The sequence below is a fragment of the Falco punctatus genome (assembly GCF_963210335.1).
Source record: "Falco punctatus genome assembly, chromosome: 8".
In the NCBI taxonomy this organism is placed as follows: Eukaryota; Metazoa; Chordata; class Aves; order Falconiformes; family Falconidae; genus Falco; species Falco punctatus.
In genome coordinates this window covers 13,871,269-13,895,665 of record NC_137588.1, presented here as the reverse complement: position 1 = coordinate 13,895,665, position 24,397 = coordinate 13,871,269, and the positions used below count along the sequence as shown (strand labels likewise).

Below are 24,397 nucleotides of genomic sequence, written 5' to 3'. Positions count from 1 at the left end.
ATTAGTTATAACTGTCTTCAGAAACAGCTCTCAAGCTTGGTTCTTCCAACACTGCATTTGCCAACATGGCTACAGTTAAAACAGTTGCTGCTTCATTTCCTATACAGTTTGGCTGAGGGTTTTTCTTGCCCCCCACCCCAGACTGGCTGTAAAAAACCTCTCTACAAAGTTCTCAACTCAGTTACAACATGTTTTACAACAGTGTTAATACTGGAGGCTATGTTCCTCTCTGAAAATGGTTTCATACATATTTACAAGTACCAGCATAGATGAGGCCTTAGGCTCCCCACTATCTGCACAGTAGCTACACACTTATCAACTAGCAAAGTCTCTGAAGATTGAAGGGTGTAATTTCAGTAAGGGAATAACCAGAAGTATTTTTAAAATAACAGCCAAATACATCATTATCATACTCGCAATTGAGCTATTTTAGCTTAAAGAAGTTACCATGTATCAGGTGGAACCCAGTAACTGTCTGCATTTCACTTTGCTTGTAAAAAAAGACAAACAACCCCCCCTAAACTAAGGGGATTTGCATTACCTCACCCTTGCTGCAGATGAAAGCAAGCACACAGACTCTTACCAGAGTTCAGCTGACTTGCCGTAACTTGTTGGCCTGCAGCAGCAAGAAAGGCTCTAAGCCATATCTATACTAATTCAAAACAACAAACAACATTACTATGTTTATAGTCTTGAAAATAAAAATTGCAGATCAAATGAAGCCATATAAAGTTTCTAATGCAGTTATAATGAAATGATTGCTAGAAGCTGTAGCCTCTGCAAATTCTGAGAGCTATACAACTTCAGAAAAACCTTATTACAATGTTTATAGATTTAAGTTTTGGAAGAGTATATTTATATTTTTGCTAGCTGTTTTAGGGTGTTATTAGTTTATAGATGTCAAAAGGCAGAAAATGCCTTGATGTTTCTCATGCACACAGAGAACATACGGGCACTTTCATGCACAGTAGTACAGATACTGTCTAACAAGTAATATAACAAGTTACCTTCTGTATATCATACTTCAGCACCCAATAATAATCACAGTACTTTTCCTTAAAAGAAATCTAACTTTTATGTAAATGGCTTTTCAAAAAATGAATTCAGTATTTAACAAGTCCAGACAGAAGCAGCTCCCAAACCTTAAATACTAACAAATTTTTTAAAAAAAGAATGTATTCAAAAATTGCTTTTAAGAAGTGAGGTCACTCTGTATCTGGTGAAAAGATTGTTTCTTTGAAAATTGTCTCTCACCAGGCTGTTCTCCTTCCACGCTTCTGGGAATTTTGGTCTTTGCTTCTCTCTAGACACCAAGACTTGCATATCTTCAAAAGTGGGATGGTTTCCGACTTCTGTCTGGAAAGCCATCTGGTACTCTGGCACAGATTCCCCTGTTAGCAAAGGGAAGAAAGAAAATATCACAGACTAAAAGGCAGAGCAAGGGCTTCCAGGTGATGAAAGGTAGTATCGAAGTTGGTCTGTTGAGATGTTCTCTACTTTCCTCAAAAATCTAACTTCACAAAAAAAGCTGAACTGCAAATAAATTGTTTTTCAGCAACCTCTCAAAGGATAGCATCTTTAGTTTTTGCTGGTTGAGTGGCACATTCAAATGTCTGAGAGCCTGAGGATGACACCTAATTTCTGTGAAACACTGCTGACTGAATATATTCATCTGGGAGGAAGCCCAGCAAGATTACAAGTCTCTGCACATGAAGTGCAGTACATTCACTACAGAGAGAACGGTGCATGTCAGAATAACTCTGTAAGCTGTATCTTGGGAAGAAGATGGTGTTGTGACACAAAATTAGAAGTCTACTTCCTCTTGGTTTATATTACAGGTATGGAGGATTCCCCTGATTTTTCAACATCACTAGCATAAATAAAAGCATGACTTGACTAAAGGCTAAATTAAACCACAGCACTTTCTCATTCATTCTCTCATGAGGAAAGTCTGAAAGACGCTTCAGGCACTTCTATCAGTTCTAAGAACTGAAAGTACTGCCTTTGCCCTCAGCCCAGCTCTCAGTGTTTGTAAACTCTGGACGACAATAATAATGCTCAAATTGAACTTTGCATAAGGCCTGCAAACTGCTTAAACAGGTAATTTGAAGTCTTTCAGCATGAACCATGCTTCACACTCAGATACACTGTATTGATAACAATCGTCTTGAACGCTAGATGGCACTGACTTAATGGCAAAAACAATGGAGAAAATTATTTCCCTTCTTCACTTTAAAAAGCTATGGCTAGGGAGCAGCTTTGGTTGCTGGTACCACTTTCTACTACTACATTTTTTTCAGTTCTTCTACTTACCTGGGAAGAGGTCTGTACATCTCATAAATATCTCCCAGTAGATAAGACCTAGCGCATACATATCTACTTGTTTCAACGCAGATTCACAGTCCCTCAAGTTCACTGCTCCTTCAAGCACTTCTGGGGCCATATAGCGGATCGTACCAACCTGGAGAAACATAAAATGAAACCTTCATGTCAGAAAGCAATTTCCAAATTCAATTTATTATGGAGATTAATTTTTTTTAATAACCTACTTCGATATTTTCTACAGTTAAGGAAAATGCAAGTCCCAGCTTCTAGATTCAGGAGCCTAGTCATAACAAAACCCTTTCCCTGCTCTGTCACTTTTTTGTATGTACCAAAACAAAATAATTTTGTCCCTTATTCAATGTTCTCATATACAATATGATATAGCAGAAATGTTTCTTTTTTCTGGAATTACTCTGTTAAACACCAAGGCATGTATCATAATGGAAGAGGACGCTGCTGACAAGGAACCTGTTCTCTTTATTCCTGGACTGTCAGCAAGGCTGTCCCCTACATCTTCAAAGGTTATTAACAGTCTTGGAAGATATCCATTAATTTTCATTAGGACATATGTTTGATTAGAGCAATCACCCATCACTACTTGTAAGTAGTGATGTCCCAGTAAGTATTTTGTCCCAGGACTATTCCATATCCCTGCATTTTAAACAGTGGTTTCCCCGTTTCTTTGTTTAGTAAGAGGAGATCTAATAAAAGGACCTCGGCACTAGGCATTGTTAATGTAGCACATGCTTTCTAAGAGAAGGTGACAAGCACTGTGAAACACATTCTTTGAATGAAATGTAAAGGTTTTCTGTAAAAGCACAAAGACAACAAATACACAGAACTATTAGGGACTTTCATGCTTTGTTTTAAGAGTGTATTTCCGTATTTTAGTAGCCTACATTCAGGTGACAGTATATCTATGCTTATACAAAAAAGGAAACAACAGCTAAAAACCCCACTCTCTGAATCACAGCATCATAAAAAAGAAAGCTTAAGAAATTTGTTTCTTCTTTCCGCCCAGAATCCATTCTAACCCACTCCTAGCAGATGTTTTCCCAATCTGTTCCTTAAATTCATAAAATGATGCAAATTCTATATAGCCCTCCTCAGCAGTCCGTTCCAGACCTTGGATGCCTTCTACAGATTAGGAAGGTTTCTTCATAACTAACTTATATTTTCCCTCCTACAACATAATCCCGTTACCTGCTGTCCTATCCACAATGAACGCAAACAGTTTATTCCTTTTCTTTGCAGCAGCTGTTTACATATTTGAAGACCTCTGTCTGTCTTCACTTCCCTAAACAATCTTTATTCTTTGATGTTTTCCCCTAAGTTACTCTTTCAGGCATCCCCTGTTATTTTGTTCATGTTCTCAGTTGGTTCATGACTCTCTACATGCACTCATTCTCCCAGCTGTATCCATTTAAAGTCCAGAAAATTGCAGATGACACACAGAGAAATGGTTGTAGGATGCAGAATGCGCTATGTCACCATATCGGAAAAATTAACAGCAAACCCATCAGAGAATGTTTGGACTTCAGTTAATACTTGCAGTACAAGACTGAAGGGATCTGTACCACATCATCGGCCAACAACGCGTCAACCAAACCTACCCTGCACATTCTCATACGTCACACAGAAACCTTCAGTCTCCAGGGCTGCCAATCTATCACCTTTCAAAATGCTAGGTTAGTCTTTGGAGAATAAAACCAGTTTCTTCCTACCAAGGTTTCAGCTATTTCTCACTCATATTGCCGCAATTCCCCCTCACAGGAATTGTACCACCTTCACATTAACCATGTAACAACAGGCACAAATATTTCTGTGTTACTTCCACACTAATTAGTCTTCCTTTACACACTGGTGTATCTTCATTTGTACTTACCTCGCTAATGGCGGCATTATCTTCCTCACCTGGGCGTACCAGTCTGTTTCCAGTTAACTTCATGGAGAGTCCAAAATCGCTAATTACGCATGTTCCGTCATTCTTTACCAGTACATTGCGACTGTTCAAGTCACGATGGGATATTGCAGGTTTGTAATGGTCTATTTGGACATATGGAAGTGCTTGTTACTATTTGAGCAGTTCTACTGTTTGGCAAAATGAGAGGACCTCATCATGTCTGCTCAGCTATTACAAACAGAAAATCAACTTATCTTTTAGAAAGCTAACATTTTTGCTTCTTTATAATAAGCTCCACAGTATGCTATCTATAGAAAACTGACGGGCATTCAGTTTCACTGTATCTATACAACATACTAGGCTATATACAGTTTAAATGTTTGCCAATAAGCTTCCTGCCAGGGTATTTTGGCATTATTTTGGCAGGGGAGGCATTGTGTACTTAAGCACAGACCTGCAGCCACAGCCCTGACAGCCATTCCAAATGCTCTCTCTCATATCCACACTCCCGTGTCAAATACAGCATCAACTATTTATGTTACGATTGGAACTGGCACCTATTCAGAAGATACATAGACAATATTATTCCAGAGAGTCTGAACATGTTCATCTTGCAAGTGCCCTGATCTTTTCCAAAGAATAACTTCAGTTTTCCTAGTTTATATGCAAATTTATTTTTTTGGTAAAGCAGCCAGCAGTATAGAACCGGCTTTACTGTGGAATTGATTCTATTCCATGAGTTCCTTCCTAGCATTCATAGATCAGCCTATGGCTCTCTCTTCTTTATGATGGAAGGTTTACACATTTTCTGGCTGCTAATGGACACACCTGTCTGCACATTTCAAAATGATGAACTTAAGATCACAGCTGCAGTTTCAATGGCCCACAGGAATACTGATTTAGGTATTTTCAGCCTGGCACATCTAACCGCATCTTCAGTTGTCATTCTTTGCTAGAGCTGATGCTTAACGTTTGGGATACACAGTATGGAATTTTAATCTTAACATTAGCACCTTAAGATCAGAATTAATGACACCATCCTTTCATTTACTGCCAAAAAGCTAATGCTTCAGCGCCAGGCCATATTCTGCAGCCTGATACATCACAGATCTCAGAATATCTGCTTTTATATCTGCTGAAATATCATGATATTTCAGCTGCTGCAATGCTGGCTGAAGCACATGAGCAGAGATAGAAGATATAAATCAGTAGGTTGTCACATCTGGTGCTCTAACAGAACGCTGGAAGCCCAGCAGTACTGTCTGCATGCAGCGAAGATGGGCCCACACCCTGAGACAAAAATCAAGGGATATGATAAATCAAACTACAACGGAGCTAGAGGATTTAATTATTTCTCTTTGTGTATACAGTTCACACAAACTAGAAATTGCTTTGGTGATTTGTGTCTGAACTGCAAGAACAAACAGAACACCCCATCTGTTTGCTCTCTGCTAGACAGACATCCAGCACTTCAGGTCTCCAGTCATCTGTTGCCATGATACAGCAGCACCGCGCTGCTCTGCTTCCTCCTCCTCCTCCTCCTCCTCCTCCCTCCTTTTTCTGGGGCTCTGCTGGCTCTCACTCCATGTTTTCATACAAGTGTCATAGATGGAGCCCATGACGTGGGATTGTTCAGAAGGGAAGAACATAGCAGAAGTTCTGAGTAATCTCTATTTCTATTCATCATTCCCTACTCACTGTACCGTCACAGAGAAAAAAGAAAAGCCGGAATCTACTACCTGATAGAAATAAGAGTATCTTGAACGTCTTGGCATCCCCTCCTGGCCTTACCTCCTCGAGGCAGCTCCGTGTGCAGGTAGGCCAAGCCCCTAGTTATAGAGTGTGCCAGACGACAAGAGCTCACCCAGTCACTGGTGTGGAGACTCAAATATTTGCACAAAGAACCCTAAAAAAAATAAAATAAATGTGGATTAAAATCATTGCCCACTTGAACAACTCAAAATCTTTAGGACAGTCAGTTTTACCCATTGCTCCTGAAAGGTGTAATCCTGCAACTGTGTTTACCCAGATGTTTTAAAACACCAGACTGGACCAAAGTTTCATTAATTTCAAGTGCTGCCATTTGTTTCATCTAAAGTAGCAGAACAGAAAATTTATCACAAAATAACAGAGATTGCCTTTAGGAATAATTATATTAATTACAAAACAAAAGCAAAGCACGCATTTGATTTATGCTTCTGAAAAAGTCTTGCTGAACAACAGAAGAAGAAAGGTAACTGCAGACATTTAACAGCTTGAGTTACTAAACAGTGGCCTTTAAACCATTAGCACTTACAGAAGAATATTCAACAACTCTCACTGGCATCTCCCCTGCTATAATCTATTTAGGTATCAAAGCAAAAAAAAACCAACGCAGAGGCAAGTCAGAATTCAGAATGCCACATGCACCGAAGAAACAGAAAAAAAGAATGTCATGTTCCCCTTTTTTTGAAAGAGAAGTTAAGATGTGAAAAATGGGGGATTTTTAGTAATTTGTGGTGGAATCTCCAAGAAAACCAGAAGGAAGGGTGTAATTGATGATACTAAGATACTGTAGAAATTGAGGCCATTATCTGAAACAAGAGCCAGAACCTGAAAACTATGACACGTTTGGGCAGTTTTTATGCACATAGTCCCAATGACAATGTACTCTGTTTAAACAAACTATATCCCCATGCATATAGAACAAGTCATCCAGTTCTCTGTGTATACATATTACAATACATTTATGTCTACAAACTACCCTGGTTTTGCCTATTTAAATCTGTAATCTTAAAGAGGTACCAATGTGTAATATCTTCTCATAGGTGCAACCAAAACCACTTCATTGCAGAATTAGTTATGTAATATTTGGTTAAAAAAAAAAAAGAAAAAAGCTGGTATGCGCCATTCAAATCCATTTCGAGTTGACATTCAGGTATGTAACACATGCACAGCTCAGATGGAGGCACACAGATACCAGAATTTAAAGTGACCGAAGCATTAGACATTTTATGAATCCAATGCTAAAACTAAACTCAAGTTCTTGACACTCCTTAATAGAATTACAAAAGTCTTACAGCTTTTCAGACTTAGCCTTGCAGAACAAGGAACCCCTAAGTAAATAACCTCCTTGGTGAAAACACTGACCAAGTGTCATACAGGTTTACACAAGCATTTTTTTCATTGTTTAAAATGCTGTTATATGAACTTGAAATAGTTTTTGGTAATAAAAAAAATAATAAAAAAAGCGCTGAGAATCAACCCAGAAATTAGTTACAGAAATTTACATTTTTTTCTCAGCATTTAAAGCTTTTAAAGAAATACATATGGCTCTTATTAGCCTTCAAATGCCAGCAGCTTTGGGTGTGGTAAGGGATTTTCTTGGTTTAGTGGGTTGAGATTCCAACCCATTCTAACGGAGGCCACAGGACTGTTGTCATGGTGTGACTGACATTCGGTGTGTGAAGATCTCAAACCCACTTCAAGATCTTTCTGCTGTAGAGCTTGCCAGCCATCACGTATTTTTTAAGCTAGCTGAGGGCTGTGATTTTATGTTTTCAGTGAAGTTCAATATAAATGACAGCCAGGAAAAGCTTTCGACAAGATTTAGAGACATATATATTTGTAATTAAGATTATTCTTGTTAGTCATGAGTTACGTTAAACTGGGGACATTTGTTCTGATTATAACTTTTGATAAAAATGATGGCTTTGTTTTAACAATCGCAAGATTCTGTATGTGTTTTACAACAATTTTTCTGTTGTTCTAAAAAGACCTGAATGTCTGACTACTGGGGGGGGGCCACATCTGTGGCTGCTACCTATTTCCTGTTATGTCATCCTTGCAAATTACTCACTGCTTATTCACCTGCCACACCTCAGAATACCATCAGAACAGCATGCTGATTGATAAATAGACATATCCTTCGTTTTATTACTTACGTACTTCCTTTGGTCGGAAGGCATGTTTGGATAACAACGCAATTCGGGTCAAACCTATCTGTCTCGCTTTCACCAAGACAACACCAAGAACAATTTTCTGTGTGAAAATGTTCCGGTTTGCATGTTCATATTTCTGAGGAGGAAAGCATTTTGAGGGAGAATGATGTTTTGGATGGGGAGCATTTCACCTGCACGACTTCTGCGGGCCACTCCTTATTGAAATAAGATTTATGACTTCAGTTTGAACAGTGCAATTCCCTTTTAGGAGGGCTGCCACAGCAGGCTCCCTTCTCTGCTGTTAGCTCCACATACAGCAGAACATCTGCTCTCTGAATTAAGGATCACACTGTGCATTAATTACACCTGCTGTGCACTTTTTCCAATGACTTCCAAACCACCAGTGGATTGATTTTAGTCTAATCTTGCCGTTCTTAATACCATACTGAGAAAGACTCTGATAATACGATGTCATAAACCTCATCTGTGCATTTAATCAGATAGTTAACAGATCCTGTTTATATAAGCAACAAGACAATTTTCAATCAAATTACATTTCAGCTGAAAATTCATTCATTCAAGAAAACAGCAAAACCAGATCACCTTTTAAGGCAGTTACGCTATGCCCTCACAGGAGCAGAAGACTTGCTTGATTTCACTTAACTCAATTAGCTGAAAATCAGCCTACTCTGCCAGAACAGGCCAGAGCTGACGTGCCTCGCCACTGTCCATCTGGTATGGCATGACTGAGCTTTTTCTATGGTTGTTCCTACTTCCTGCAATCTCTTCTTAAATGACCATCTCTTAAAAGCCAACATGACCAAGTGTGTCCTCACTTAAAAGTTTCAGTAAAGATACTCTTCATGTATTTGTGAAGTGTTTATGTTGCCTTAAATTTTACACATAATTTAAATGTTTATATAGACATACACATTTAATTTTCAACACAAGCATATACATAGAGCCTAAAACACGCTGACAGGCCATCATTACTGCTGTTTATTGCTGTTCTGCTTCTTTTTGCTACTTGAATAAGCAGCTTTAGTCCTACTGTCCCCATCACCAACCAGGCTTCAACAATCACCTTTACACTCTGAAGCAAATAATAGTATGAGTTCATACTTGAGACCAAAAAGCTCATTAAAAAAACATTATTTAACTGAACAATTAAAGTTCTTTCCCATATACAAGTGAAAACCCAAATTATGAAATATAATTTTTTGCCTTTTCATATATATAACCCTGATATATATTAAACTATATGATTTTTCATGAAAGTCACATTTATGCTGTGTATTTTTAAAACATTTTTTGTTTCTATGCATGTGTACACACACACACAGAGAACATTAGGAACTCAATGAATCTGAGGGATGCAAGAATCCAGTTAGTTAAGGAGGTGTGAAGATACAGTTCTGGAAAGTAAAGCTGCCTTCTTAAGACTTGTCCTACATCATCAATATATGGTACAGCAAAATAAATACGGTATGCCACAGAAAGCTTTAAAGAAGATAATAGGCTAAAAAGCAAACATGATTTACAGTACCACAGAAAAGTTTGACAACAGTATCGGATCTATTATGTTCCATTACAAAAACCCCAACATTTACAGCTACTTAGTGAGGTCATAACTACCGTAACAGAGATAATGCCTTCATACCAAGAAGTCTGAAATTTATTAAATCCTTTGTAAGTACAACAACTCTTCAAATTCTGTCCTTGAATGTTGCACAGTTGACTAAAAAACCTGCACCACAACCAAGATCAAACACTACAGCTAGAAATTTGTAAGACTACATTTGGTAGCACTCACTGGGAAATCTTAAAGGCTATTACAGTAAACCACACTAAGGTTCATTAAAATCATAATTTATATGGACTATTTTTACATCGCTGTGCAAGCAGAAGCAATGAAAAACACTGGCAAATGCTAAAGTACATCCTTTTTATATGGCTATTCTTAGGAATCTAAACCAACCCAATTGATTTCTTTGAAGCACTTACATTGGGATAATATTCCATCACCAATAAATACTCCATACGGCCATCTGCAGTGAATCTCTCATCCCCCACAATGAAGCGGGCAATGTTGTCATGTTCCATCAGTGGAATCCTGTAAATGTTCCTCTCATTGACAAAGTTCTGACGATTAGCAAAAGAAAATACTTTCACAGCAACTGGACGCTCATCTAGGGAGCCTTTATACACCGCCCCATATCGTCCCCGGCCAATCAACTGCAAAAAAATGTAAATAATTAGTTCACTAAATAACAAATGAAGACAAAATCCAAGGTTTCACTCTACACATTGTAGGCCGACTTTTGTGCTGACTTATACTATCAAAATTAGTGAATAGTCAATATTTTGTATTGAAAACTAGAATTAGAATACTATCATAAAAGCTATTTTGCAGCTGGAAACCTCAGGACAGGCCAGTTTAGATCTTAATTAATTGATCTATAGTCTGAATACCCAGTAAATAAATGATAATCTATTCGGCAGTTTCATATATAGAATCAATAAAATCTATGTGTTTTGTGCTGCTAATTCTCTTATTAAAGTTCTGCCCACTAAACATTTGTAACTTATGAGATAAATTTTAATTAACTTCAGAGATCACAGACACGAAGCTGAAGTTCTTAGGTCTAAGATAGCTTTATAAGCTGTACCTTTTAGGTTAGTAATAACAATATATCCATTTGTAGTGCAAAACAGGTATCAAAAGAGGTACGCAGGTTTTAACAGAAAAGAATACTTAATTCCTTACTACCTGTGAAACTTTATTTGAGCCCCCACTATGTTAGAAAGTCCACAGAACAGCCTTTCCCATCTCCATGGCAACTGAAGAAAGATGTGATCTCTCCTCTAAACCAACAAGTAGGACCACCTTCAGAAAGAGTCCTAGTTTCTAAAGCTCAAAAATTTCTAACTACATAAGAATTTAAACATCTATTTAAATCAAATAGTTTTCAGGAAGACCTAGACATGAAAGTGTAAGGATTTCACAGAGCAGTACCTTTTCACTTTTAAAATACTTACAAATGGACGAGAAATGGGAAGCAGAAGGGATTACAAAAGTAATGTTTCTAAAGATGATAAAATTGTCTAAAAGGAAAGTTTGCAACAATAAAGTATCCTTTAACAGATAGACTTTCCGTTTCTCAGTCCTCCTGTATCAGCGAATTGCAAAGCAGCAGCGAGTCACTTCAAGGTACTAACTCAGAATGTATTCCCCGCCACCTCAAGATGTCAAAAGGCAAACACGGGTTAAGGCAATTTGTTCCACGGCACCCCATGACTGGGGGTGAGGAGTCAGCTCCTTGGGATTTATGGAAGAGGGCAGAAGACCCTATATAGCAGATCTCTCCACCAACAAAGTCACTGCTTTTTCCAAGACCACATATCAGTATGAGTAATTTCATCTGGGGCTTTGCACACTTCTACAATACGCATCATTAACACCCTTGTAAACTCTGCTTCAAGTACTTTTTTGTTGGCAGAAGTCACCCAAGCTTCTTTGCTGATTAGCCTGCTGTGACCACTAACCCACACCATGCTGCATGTCTGCAGTCTGCATCTCTAGATGTGATTTCTAACGGGCAAAAAAAAGTACCACTCTCTGAATCTCTCTCAGTCATTCTATTAATTTATTTCTGGCTAAAAGCTTTTAAAATTTCCGTAAGTTCTATCAAGCATACCAACTGAAAGCATAACATTTTGCCATTTTCTGATGATGTATCTAATACCAAGCTGAGTAGAAAGTTCTGGTTGGCCTCTAGTTGCCATGGAGATAGACAGTAGCCCACTGTGAAGAATGACCCTACATAAATGCACCACTACTGAAACATACTACCCTATCTGCAGTAAATTCTATATTCCAACAGTGTTACTAAAGCATTTCAAATGACTATGGTGCGATATTGTACTTAAAAGCAATCAGTGTCAAGCAAAAAGACGGATCTTTTGATGCGATGCTGAAATAGAGCACATCCCAATTTCCCCCCATTACCTCCCAGTGTTCAGTATTTTCTTCTCAAGCTAGAACATGTTCTAGATAATACCAACAATATTACTAACAAAACAAGGCAAAATGTAACTGCGGTAACCTTTTTTTCTTTTAATTTCTTCTTTAAATTATGATTTAGAAGGAAACATTACCGGAGCACTGACGCATTCATTTCTGTAACTATACCTGGGAGGTGAGAGGACCACCAGTGTTACACTGAATAAAAACGAAGATTAAGAGACTGAGCTGAACATTTACCTCCAATAACTTTAGATTATCCAGATCCAATGAGGGCTCTGATGCTGCTGCCTCCATCATGTTCATACTGTGCAGACCCTGTTTACGGTCTCCTGTGGAAGGGGAGGGAATCAGACCGTTTACTTTTTTTGCCATGCTACAGTGAACACAATACAACTTACCTGGGACTCGGCAAAAATACGTATGGTAGGCAAGGACATAGCAAGTAAAAAGGAACCCTGTAAAATCTTTTTGGAGTCAGTAAAATCAGCAGTGAAGGTGCTGATAGCTACAAACTTAAGGCTATCTGCTACACAACTATTTTGATAATTGAATGTCACTGGCAATAACTGTAAAGCATGCCCACAATCTCAATTAAGCTGTGCTGAGCAGAGAATTTGTGGAAGAAAAATGGGTCCCAAAATGCCAGCTTGGAGAAATGATAAATCTCTCTGGTCTGTTATGAATGGGCTATCACCATAAAGTGTCAGAGAGCAGAGAGGGGAGTGTTATGTACAAGCGTATAATAGGGACTGGGGAGAACAGAAGACATAAGTATAAATTTGAGAAACAGTCAAAACAACAATCTTTAAAAAAATAAAATGGGATTGTTAAACCCTACCTGCAAGCATCCTGTATCCAAAGAACAGAGCAGCAATCAAAACAGCCAGTACAGACACAGATGCAAGGGCAATAACTATAGTCTCATCTCGATGAAAAGAATGAGAAGAATCTGAAAGAAAACAAGATGAAGACTTTAATTATAAATATGAAAGAATCAGCAATATAAAACGTAATTGTTATTACAAAAATGAGAAAAAAAATTGTACTCTGGGTTGTAAAACATTGCACAATTTCTTATTAAAACCTAGGGATGTCAAAAGAGCGGATCGGCCCAAACACAGCTGAGCACCCGTGTGTCAGCAGCTCTTCCCAGCCTTTCTTTGCCACCATAGAGAGGCACCAACAGCAGAAAGTGAATGTTCTATCTAGCTGGCAAAGTTCAGCCCGCCACACAAGGCCAAGTCGATGCACTCCTGCTCTGCTATCTGTGCCACAATCCAGTTCCCCGGTATGAGTCAGGTTTGTAACATTTACAAGTTGGGTTTTTTTATTACTTTTCCCAGAATGAAAATCTCAAAAATGGTTGCTAATAGTGCTGCAAGTATGATGAAAACTGAATATTGTATTCAAATATCTACAACATACATTAGATACAAGTCGATTTGTGCAAATATTTCAAAAATATTTTGTGGTTTTAATTTGTTCGGTGCTCAGATAATTCTTAGCATAATTCTCACTCCTTAATTTAAAAAAGGACAGAGATACCTCCACAGACTGCAGCAGAGTATCAGGAAACCTGAAACAATAATAAAAACCTAAACAAGATTAAATAACCAGTTTTATTGAGCCTTTTTTTAAAATAACATTTGATTTTTGTCAAAATGTATCTTGGTTGTTGCTTTTTTTCCCACAGGGGGAAAAACTTTTCATGAAAAAGATCTGTTAGTGTCTTGAATGGTTAGCTTAATCCTTCTCCATGTCAGACCCCAGTCTTGCTTCTTGCAGCCATATAAAAATTCAGCGACTTTAATATAAAAATTTATTACTGCAGATATTCCTCTGATGTCAGAATCACTGGAATGTGGCACTACAAGGCCTCATTTACTTTGGCTTCAAAACCAAGTTTGGGAACCATGTCTAAACTTGTCTTATATATTGCTAAAAGTACTCCTTAAAAGACTGTAATGAGCCCTAACTATGCTAAAACCACAAAATATAAAATGCACACAAGGCTTAAACATTGGGTAAACTTTTAGGTGAGACTGCAATACAATTTATCCCAGTCTACACTAGCTGAATAAACTGACAAATTTACTTCACTTGAACTGCATTTAAGATAAATTAAACGTGATTAATTTAGTCCAATTCCCAGTGTGGACAGACACAAGAGAACCAGATAAGAGGAGAAAGCAAATTTGTAAGACAACAGCTTCCACTTTTACATAAGCATAATGTTAAGAGGAAATAATAAAAAGCTGGTAAAAGAAAATAACCAGAGAGTTTCAGCTGTGATAGAAGTATGTGAAAAATCACCCACCAAAAATAACATGCAGCTTATATCTGATAAATCCTTTAAATAAGAAGCAGCTTGTGATAATCCCAGCACCATCACATTTAAATTTGTTCGGTCAAAAGAAATACCAGCACTACTGATTCTGATAAAATAAGTTTCAACAAGAAAAGCAGCTATTGCCACAGAGCACTGTACTGAGGAAGAAGTGTTGTGACTTTCTTTGCAAGGAGATTAAAAAAAAAGTGTTACAATTCTCCTCTAAATGCTGAATTCAAAACATACACACACACACATATATATTAAAAAACATCATAAAGGAAACTTACATCATACAAAGTTATATGAAATAATACACAAGTCTAAGAAGCTGAATAACTGTTGGCAAGGAAATTACTAATATTTTTGTGAATGGAGTTTACATTTTATTGGCTTATCTTTTAAAATAGATATTAAATGTGGCGGAGTTTTGCATCAGTTCAAGATAGTGCATAGCATATACTAAGAAAATGCAGGTTTTGAGGGGCTGAGCTTTTTGCTGTAATCTCGGCTCTATTTTCTTTGATAACAGACCTAGAGTGCAGCCATCGGCAACCTTCCCATCACCACTGTTTATCAAATGCTATCCAAAACCTAAGTCTGATTGCTCTACTTTAGCTCTTTGTACAAAGGGTTAACAACATGCCTCTTCTACCCTGGAACAGGATCTTGCTGTTCTTCCACTGCTAGCATGGCCCAGGGCAAGGGCATCAGCAACACTGGTTATTTAGCAGGTCTGGCTGCACTGGCACACTTGCTCTTTCTCCCCTTAGAAGCTTGTGAATGGTGGCATTATGCAGGCTGCAGAGCCACTAGAAAATCTCCAAATAACAACGTTTTGTGTCGATCAGCTGTAGAAAAACATGCAGAGAAAAAGGACCATTGCTTTCTCCTTCCTTGACAGACCATCCCCTCTGGGGGCTCTTTCTATTTAGGGGGTAGCCATGCAGCCGCCAGGTAACCTCAGAGCACTCCCTTGGCTTTCAACAGGAAAGAATGTTTTAGGTTCTTTTAAAGCAAAGTTGTTTCTTAAATCTTAGATTGGCTTATCTCGAACCAATTTTTGATTCTTATAAACGTTTAAAAATAATGTTGTCAATATTCCAAAAGCAAAGTCTGTCCTACAGTGTGAGATACTGTTATCAGTTGTTGAGCAACATTTATTTTAAGAATAAATACAAATTTCTTAATAAGGGCAACTGAACATCTCAATGGAGTGGTAACATGCAGCTCAAAACAATACAAGTGGGTAAAACGCTGCATATGATGGCCAGTCATTTCCCAGCAAGGACAACCTTACTATCTTTTACTTGTAAATCTACATAAAAAGAAATGCACGAAACACTGTAACAAAAAGCCCAGATGGCCCCAAAACCCCCACAAAGTATTGCTTCTATCTGCTATCTATCTGCTTTGTATGACTAATAACTTCTGATGTTGTCAGATTATCAAACTTTCTTAAATAGAACAAAAAAGATATGTCACTTATTGACCCAGTTTTAAAACCTTCCAAAGCTTAACTAGAGTCTTATTAAATAATTCAGGTTTTCAATCCATCTCTTTCTTCGGATATATTTCACCAGCCTTGCCTTTTAAATGCCTGTACGAGAAATGCTAGCAAAGCCAAAACCTGAAAGGACCTCTCCAGGCACTTTTCGAGGTTCACATTTCCTCTTTTATCTACTTTTACGTAAAATACTGCATATTTTATTATACATATACATAAGCACACAAGCCGTATTTCTCTTGGTATTAACTGGAGATGCATTTTAATTAACTCACCAAAGGGCACATCAGTGTGGGTCAATAAAAGTAATTACTGCCCTTCAAGCAAGGCACTTTTTAAATAAGCATGTAAAACACACACCTATGCAAATTGCATGTTTTGCTCCATGAACATAGTCCTGTCCAAAAAACCCATGAATGCTTATGATCAGGAAATTGAACACGAAAATTTATTTGATATCTCACTTCTTATCAGTAGTTCTAGATGCATCACAGAGCACAAACAAAGATTTTCTGAAGACTTTGTTGGTCTGAAACTGTTAACAACCCCATTCCCAAACCAGTGGACTCTGGTTTTGAAGTTTATGTACAAAATGCCAAGACAGCTGCCCCACACCTTCAGTATTTTTTCATCATGTCATAGTACAAATTGACTTTAAACATGCGTAACTACTATTCAACCACCGCATTTGAGTTTTTGGGATCATTACCAATATTTGGGCATTTCTTTAGTGACAAATGCAAACTGAACGATGAACAAGCTGTGAAACACCAGTGTCAAATTTCAGACTGGGAAGACTGGTGTCTGAATATTAATTCCCAAACCAATGTATAGCATAAAAAAATCAATAGCATATGCTGAGCAGAATTAGCTGCAGACTCTAGAAAATCCAGTGACTGAGGAGTTGACGGCTGAGCCAAATTCCACCTACGCTTGTATGCATAAAGTATCAGCAAAGCTTCCTCAAGTTTATGTTACTGTTGCTGAAAGCAGAGGTTAGTGCAGTTGCTTGTTTCACTGCTATTTATGTGTGAGGTTTTTATTTCCAACTTCCACTTAGGCTCCCTGATCTAAAACAAAACCTGACAAAACAAAAAAATTAAAACCAACAGAAACTGTTGTAAGGCCTGGAACACCGTAAGAGCCAACTTCTTATCCCACTTGGATGGGAAAGGGAGAGTACCACTCACAGGACTACCCACTCTTCAAGCAGTACTGTGAGGATGCCATTCAGAAGGCACTCAGCACATACACACTTCTACCCTGAAACATTTCTGCCAGTAATTCTGATACTAGTCAATATTTTTCTGAAGTCCACCAATCCCATCACAAAGAAATATCAGAGCAAATAGCATAAGTCTTTTTTTTCTCCCCTTTATTTTTCCCCCTAAATAAGAAAAAGAAACAAAGCTCGACTCTTATTAAAAATGAGACGACCTCCTTCTGGCTGGGGAGCAGCTGGTAAAAACAAGCCACCATTCCCAGAAGCGTCCTGACCTCACCATCAATAAAGAGCTTGTTTTCTGGTTCCAAAAACCCAAACATAACAGCTCCTGTGTACAAAGAGATTTTTTTTTGAAGGTACACACAAATAATTAAGAAAATATTTCAGAGCACACTATGAAGGGTAATGCTTCTAGTACTCAGAAGTGAGTCATCTGGCTGAACCCAGCCCTGCACTTCAGATACTCCCTGCAGGCACTTCTACCACATTCAAGATTTCTCTCTCTCAGGCATCACTGCCACAATAGTTTCCAAGCACTTATACAGTATCTTTGCTCATTTTTATTTTTTTTTTAATTAAGCTTCCATATTGCCACACATGGAGGTTGTCTACTGCTGCCTTCCGAACCTTCCACAGGAATGACACAGAATGAAGAAAGCTGGCAGTGCTAACAGCATCAGGAGGAATAATATTCTTCCTTCAAATTAACTTTTCTGCTATAGATATAAGCTTGTAATATTAATGCAAAAGTATTCCAACTCGTGCTTATGCTTGAAAAAGCTTTGTTTATTACTCTGTAGTTCAACTGTTAAAATTTAAAGCCTTTTTTATATGTTTCCTGTTTCTCTGCTTTAAAATTAGAATTTATCCTATTAGCAAAGAAAGTTTTGAGAAATCAGAGAAAACTTGAGACCAAACCAGGTAACAACAGCCAATGGCAAAAGACTCTGTAAACATACAGAACTCTTCCCTGGGAGCCAGAAAGAGGATGCTAATTCCTATATCTTCCTTTCCCATTAGCAAATACTGTAAAACCCACAGACAGCCACCCCCTCTTAGTTCTCTCCACCCCAATATATCTTCCCTCTGTGGCCATCCCTGATAAAGCATCAACTAATCCCCTACTACTGACATTACTGTGTCAGTTCAAGCACCAGATTCTGTGCTGTGAAGGTAAATTACTCCAGCCTAACTGACAAACCGTGAGGAACTCATGCAGAGCTTTCACATTTCCTACTCCACCATTCAGCAGATTGTTGCTCCTGATACTACCACTAAAATTACAAGGTACGAAGTGAATGGAATGGGAAATGAAGAGAAGGAAGGATGCTCTCCTCCTTACAGCGCCTGAAAGCTGTCCTGAAAACTACTCTCTACTGCTAGACCAACGATGCTACACCATGATGGCCACAGAGCTCCCCGCGATACCATAGCGATCATCATTATGATGAGACATCTTAAGGCAGCCACAAGACAAGGCGCTGAGTGTTAGCCCTACTGAAAAACTAGGCATCCCATGGGGAAAAATTTGATTGTATAATTAAAGGCAGTATCACAACACAAACACACACGAGGAGTTGGCCTTAAAACTGTGCAAGCAACGACGTTGTTTCTTTCTAATCTTTAAACATTCGGGTATGAAACCTTAGGCTTTGAAATGTTGTTTCAATGCTATGTATTTATTTGGGGGTGATCATATAATAAAGGACATTTGCACACAAATTCCCACAAGATCTCTATATTGCTATTATAGCTTTTCATTCCATTTTTAGAAATCTGCTACTCTTCATGTAAATGACTCACAGCTGTGTATCTGTCACAAAGTAGTAAATAATTCTAGAAAATATGCGTGTGTTTAAGTTTAGATACACATTGTATAAAAACATTTTAGAGAAACATACAATTATTCTATATAATGAAGATCAGTTTTAAAAATAATTACCTTCGTTCCCACAGAATTTCTGGTAACAATGCATCAGAAGCCAAGTGGTCTTACAGCTGATAGGTACCAAAATATTAGTATTTTTTTAACTTGCCATATCACCAAGTAAGTAGCAATGTTAGTCTCCAGCAAGTAAGGAAAACAGAACCCTTTAACCTTCACAGCACAACAATAACATCTGATTCTTCAAAACAACTACAGCTGTATGGACTCTGATCAAAGCCAGTAAAATTACACAGGGACTCAAAGATCTACAGATCACTTTAAAAAGAAGCAGTCTTCACGCCATCCTACAACTATTTCTTTGATGTGATAGATTCAATATGTTCATTACCAATCTGTTGCAGAAGTTGCTTTTCCATTAAGGAATCTTAATGATACTGAGGATGAGATCAGAAGCATGAGGGGAAACCTTACGGTTCAGTCATCAGCACAGCGCGATGAAGGCTGAAGTGTGGGGACAACGTGGCCTTCAAGCTGCAGATGACTGCAAATGTGCTCTGCAGATTGGAAAAGAGACTTTTCAAGTATAATTAATTCTACTTGCTTTTAAAGTCGCATTTCTTTTCACAGAAGCCCTGCACAACTGTCATGACAGCGATAAGATCACAGTCCCTTGAAAAAGCATACAATTAGCAATATTTTCCAAGCGCCCACAGATCTCAATCAAAATCTGTTTATCTGTTGTGTCTACACATAGCTTGTACCAAACGTGTCCTAGAAATCTACAAAGTGTAAAAGAAGCCCTCGTCCCTTACTGTGCTCTAGCAGCGCATTCTAACCAAACCAAAACACCTCATCGGGTCTTTTTTCTCCTCTTTTCTGGATAGGAATCAACATTTCTTTCCAACCAGCTGACCACTACCTCATTCCTGACCCACTGTCCCACAGCAAGAGAGTTCAGTCTTCATCATGCTAGAGTAAATGACAAGAAAGCCTCCAATATAAACACTATACCAAAACGACTTGAATTATTTTACGTAAATCTTAAATTCATTCAGTGCAGGAAACAAAATATGGGGGAAAAAAAAAAAAAAAAGAAAAAAAAAGCAGAGAACTCGAAATTAAGAAGTATGTTAGTAGCCTTTTAGATACCATGGACATGTGTCAGATTTCACATATGTAAACAAGAATCTCAGTCACACACCAATATAACTCAATGCATTCAAGCACACATTTTCAGTTAAGCTGGAACTACAAGGTCAGAATACCTCGAAGTTATATTCTACAGACCTTTACAATGAAGGTCCAGCAGGAGCTATTGCCAGTTTTCCATTAAACCTATGCACAGCTGAGAATGATGAAAGGAAAAAACCCCAGCATTTCATTAACAACTTTAGCCATTCACCTAAGCTTTTATAGGCGCAAAAACATATACATAAAAAAATATTTATAGTTTTAAAACAACTGTTATCCCAGTTCTGATGTATGAGCCTGTACATTTGAAATGAGGATGCATTCTTCTGTAAGCGCGTGACAAACTATTAATAAAATTAAAATCCATGTCCAAATTTTGTAATAAGATAGTCTAAAATGTAAATATCTGACACCTATCAAGTGACCACCTCCAATATTTAAACCATTAACGTGAGAAACGTTATTTCACATACAATTTTTGGAGGCACCGGAACACACAATGCAGTTAGCAAGAAAACCTCTGTGGAAGAGGACGGAGGACTCAGTGCTAACGCAGGTGAAAAGCACAACAGGAACTGTATTTTTTGTGGGAGATGGTGCAACATTCTTTTAACAAAATAATCCTGCCAACCAGTAACCCAAAGGCAATTTTCTTTCATAACTGAAAACGGATGTTTTCCCTGGACTTAAGAGCAAATCCCTGGTTTCTAGTCTATTGGCTTAGATGAAGCAGAAAATTTGCACTTAGTTCTCATTGTTCCATTATTTGACGAGAAGATTTAAACAGTCACCAAAATGTTTCCACTTTGCACTTAGCATCATCGTATTTGACCGATTTTAACTTTTTATATAAAATACTATACACTTCTTGTCATGAAGTGTCCTTTACGACACATCTTTTCATGTTTCTCTCCACATCAGGAGAGTTAAAATTTTAATTCCTTTTTCACACAATTGCATCGCTGTATGGAACCTGAGCTGTAAGAAAGCACCAGATTCTCATGAGACTTACAGTAACGTCATGACCTGGCAGCGATGCATCACAGGTTCTGTCTGCCTCCTCAGAGAATGCCTCAAAACATCATACAGCTTGGGCTGTAAAATTTATTTTCCATAGTATGCTCCAGAGGAATCCTGTTACACACAGAAGGCAGTCATTCGTGATGGCAGTTTCAGTGGGCAGATCTCTCTTTAAAAATCTGCTGAAGAAAATGCTGTTTAGATTTCAGCTTTTGGGCTGTGTCTTGAAGACAAGGGCTCTCCCACCGCCCCTGTGGCCAGGCAGCCTGACAGGTGGAATCCATCCTCCTCTGGGGTACCAGCTGCCACCAAACACCTGATCCAGAGCCAGGCTGTGGGTATTACATCTGCCTTTTTTGCTCGTTTTGCAACTGAAGGCTGCATGGATACATGAAACTTAAAAATTAAGCATGTGTGGTAATTTCTTTGGCAGTAAAGTGGGTTATGCCATCCCTAAGGGTTCTGTCTTTAATGACTAGATGGAGAGGTGAATTAGCAGCTTGTCACATTTGTAAAGAAGTAATTTCTGAGCTGGTAAAACGCCCATACAACTTCCCTTTCTACCTTTTTATTCTGCGAGTTTGGGCACCTTCAGTGTAATTTCTTATACTACTGAACAGATCCTTATAATCATGATGTATGTATAATGAGTAACAACTCAAAACCAACCCCAAATTTAGATTATCTTTCTGAAGTTCCTTATATATCAATAAATACCTGGGATACTACAGAGATAAAAGAAATATTTTTCTTTTAGAGGCAAAACTGCATTTGAGTACACCTCAACCTTGCCTTCAAGCTTAATTGAAAGTTAATTTAGGCGCTTAATAACATATTGGGCTTCAATATCAAAATAAAATAGTCAGAAAAATGCTTTTTAATGTAAAAGCTGGAAAAAAAATTTACATTATCTCCTTATACTGATCTTGGACCAACAGGACTTCCTCCTTATCAAACCAAATGGTACCACTGGCTTTAACATAATGGCATTCTTTCAGCCTCTGTAAAAACACTGGATCAAATAATGCATGTACTGCAACTGGGGAAAAAAAAAAAAAAAAAAAAGTGCTTCAGAAAGCCTCTTCAAAGCTATTTTAAGTTATTTTAGGCTCAACAGCTAAATATTTCACATTTGTAATGTTCCCAAGCACTAAAAATAGAGCCCAAAAAATGACATCAAAAGACTGAAACTCCTATTTTTATATGGGTGAGCAAACAAACCCCCCCAAACCTTTTAGAAATGGCAGCTCTGCCTGCATTTTTCACATCTTCCAGAGATCTGAAGCCCAGGAATTCTGTCTACCAACCGGTCGCTCTCCCCTCGCTCCCACAAACCCATGTCCCCCCCTCGCCAGCCACTTCCTTGGTGGGAAGGCTGTGCCAAGCCAAAGCAGGGTGCTGGGGGCACCCCGGAGGAGCGGTCTCTATCCAACGGAGCCAGCCCCAGCACAGAGGCACGATGCTGCGTCTGCCGGCCACCAGCCTTGCGCCGCCAGGTACACAGAGGGCTGATGTCCTGTCACTAAAACTGCACACCACTCACTGAGGTTCAGGAATATTTTTTTTTTCTGTCAACTCAGCAGGCAATGAAAAATGCACTGATTTAATGGACATGACTGTATGGGGTGTTTATTTCAAAATCATTTCCCTAAACATGCAATAAAATCTGAATTATAACACAATTTTAGACAAGTTACCTGTTCAAGTAAAAATTCAAAATCAATAAAAACAGGGTGAGAAAGAGTTCTGAAAAAAAACTTTCATTACACTTCTGGTTTATGTCCTAGTACTTCAGATCTAAAGTCCTGAATCAGCTTAATACTGTAATCCTCAACTGTAATCCTCAAGTGTAGCAAATATTTTAGTACTAAAACTCAGCTCTTCCTACTTACCTTAATTCAAGAACATTTTTCTATACTTTCAGCACAACTCAGTATAGTGTACATTCTTGCACATAGAAGGTTTTGTAATTGTAAATTTGAAGGCATGTGCTACAGAGCTGTGAGTTAAACCTGTCTGACATTTTAGAAACATTGATGGTTACTAAAGGTTGTGTTTGTCTGGCCAATGCCAATTCAAATAACACTCGTGGTATTCCAAAAGGTATGCATCTGCTCCAGCTCCTCCTACCGTGGTGTTCTGCAACAAGACAATCCACCTAGTGGATGAGGGAAAGGCTGTGGATGGTGTCTACCTGGACCTTAGTAAAGCCTTTGACACCATCTCCCACAGCATCTCCTGGAGAAATGGGCTGCTCATGGCTTGGATGGGTGTACGCTGCACTGGGTAAAAACCTGGCTGGATGGCTGAGCCCAAAAAGTGGTGGCGAACAGAGCTACATCTGACTGGTGGCCGGTCACAAGCGGTGTTCCCCAGGGCTCTGTGCTGCGGCCAGTCCTGTTTAATGTCTTTACCAACGATCTGGATGAGGGGATCGAGCGCACCCTCAGGAAGCTGGCAGACGACACCAAGCTGGGTGGGAGTGTTGATCTGCTGGAGGGCAGGAAGGCTCTGCAGGGGGATCTGGACAGGCCGGACCGACGGGCCAAGGCCAGCTGCACGAGGCTCAACAGGGAGAGCTGCCAGGTTTTGCGCTGGGCTCACACCAGCCCCACGCAGCGCTGCAGGCCTGGGGCAGAGCGGCTGGGAAGCTGCCTGGTGGGAAAGGGCCTGGGGGTGCTGGGTGACGTGAGCCAGCAGTGTGCCCAGGTGGCCAAGAAGCCCAGCAGCATCCTGGCTTGTACAAGAAACAGTGTGGCCAGCAGGGCCAGGGCAGTGACTGTCCCCCTGCACTGGGCACTGGTGAGGCCGCACCTCAAATACTGTGTTCAGTTTTGGGCCCCTCACCAAAGACACAGAGGTGCTGGAGCGTGTCCAGAGACAGGCAATGAAGCTGGGGAAGGGGCTGGAGCAAAAGTGTTATGAGGAACATCTGAGGGAACTGGGGCTGCTTAGCCTGGAGAGGAGAAGACTCGGGGGGACCTTACTGCTCTCTCCAACTACCTGACAGGAGGCTGTAGGCAGGTGGGGGTCGGTCTCTTCTCCCAGATAACAAGCAACAG

At 39.0% G+C, this 24,397-nt stretch overlaps 1 protein-coding gene across 4 annotated transcripts in view; it reads right to left on the bottom strand.

Moving 5' to 3' along the window:
- BMPR2 (bone morphogenetic protein receptor type 2) overlaps positions 1-24,397 on the bottom strand; it is a 109,015-nt gene that overhangs the window by 13,608 nt on the left and 71,010 nt on the right. For all 4 annotated transcript variants that reach the window (XM_080400126.1, XM_080400129.1, XM_080400127.1 and 1 more), the window contains exons 4-10: positions 13,014-13,124; positions 12,413-12,504; positions 10,153-10,383; positions 6,020-6,134; positions 4,211-4,371; positions 2,314-2,461; positions 1,255-1,391 (exon numbers count right to left, since the gene is read on the bottom strand). In XM_080400126.1, the coding sequence (XP_080256252.1) occupies positions 1,255-1,391; positions 2,314-2,461; positions 4,211-4,371; positions 6,020-6,134; positions 10,153-10,383; positions 12,413-12,504; positions 13,014-13,124 (995 nt within the window). The remainder of the gene's footprint in view (positions 1-1,254; positions 1,392-2,313; positions 2,462-4,210; positions 4,372-6,019; positions 6,135-10,152; positions 10,384-12,412; positions 12,505-13,013; positions 13,125-24,397) is intronic.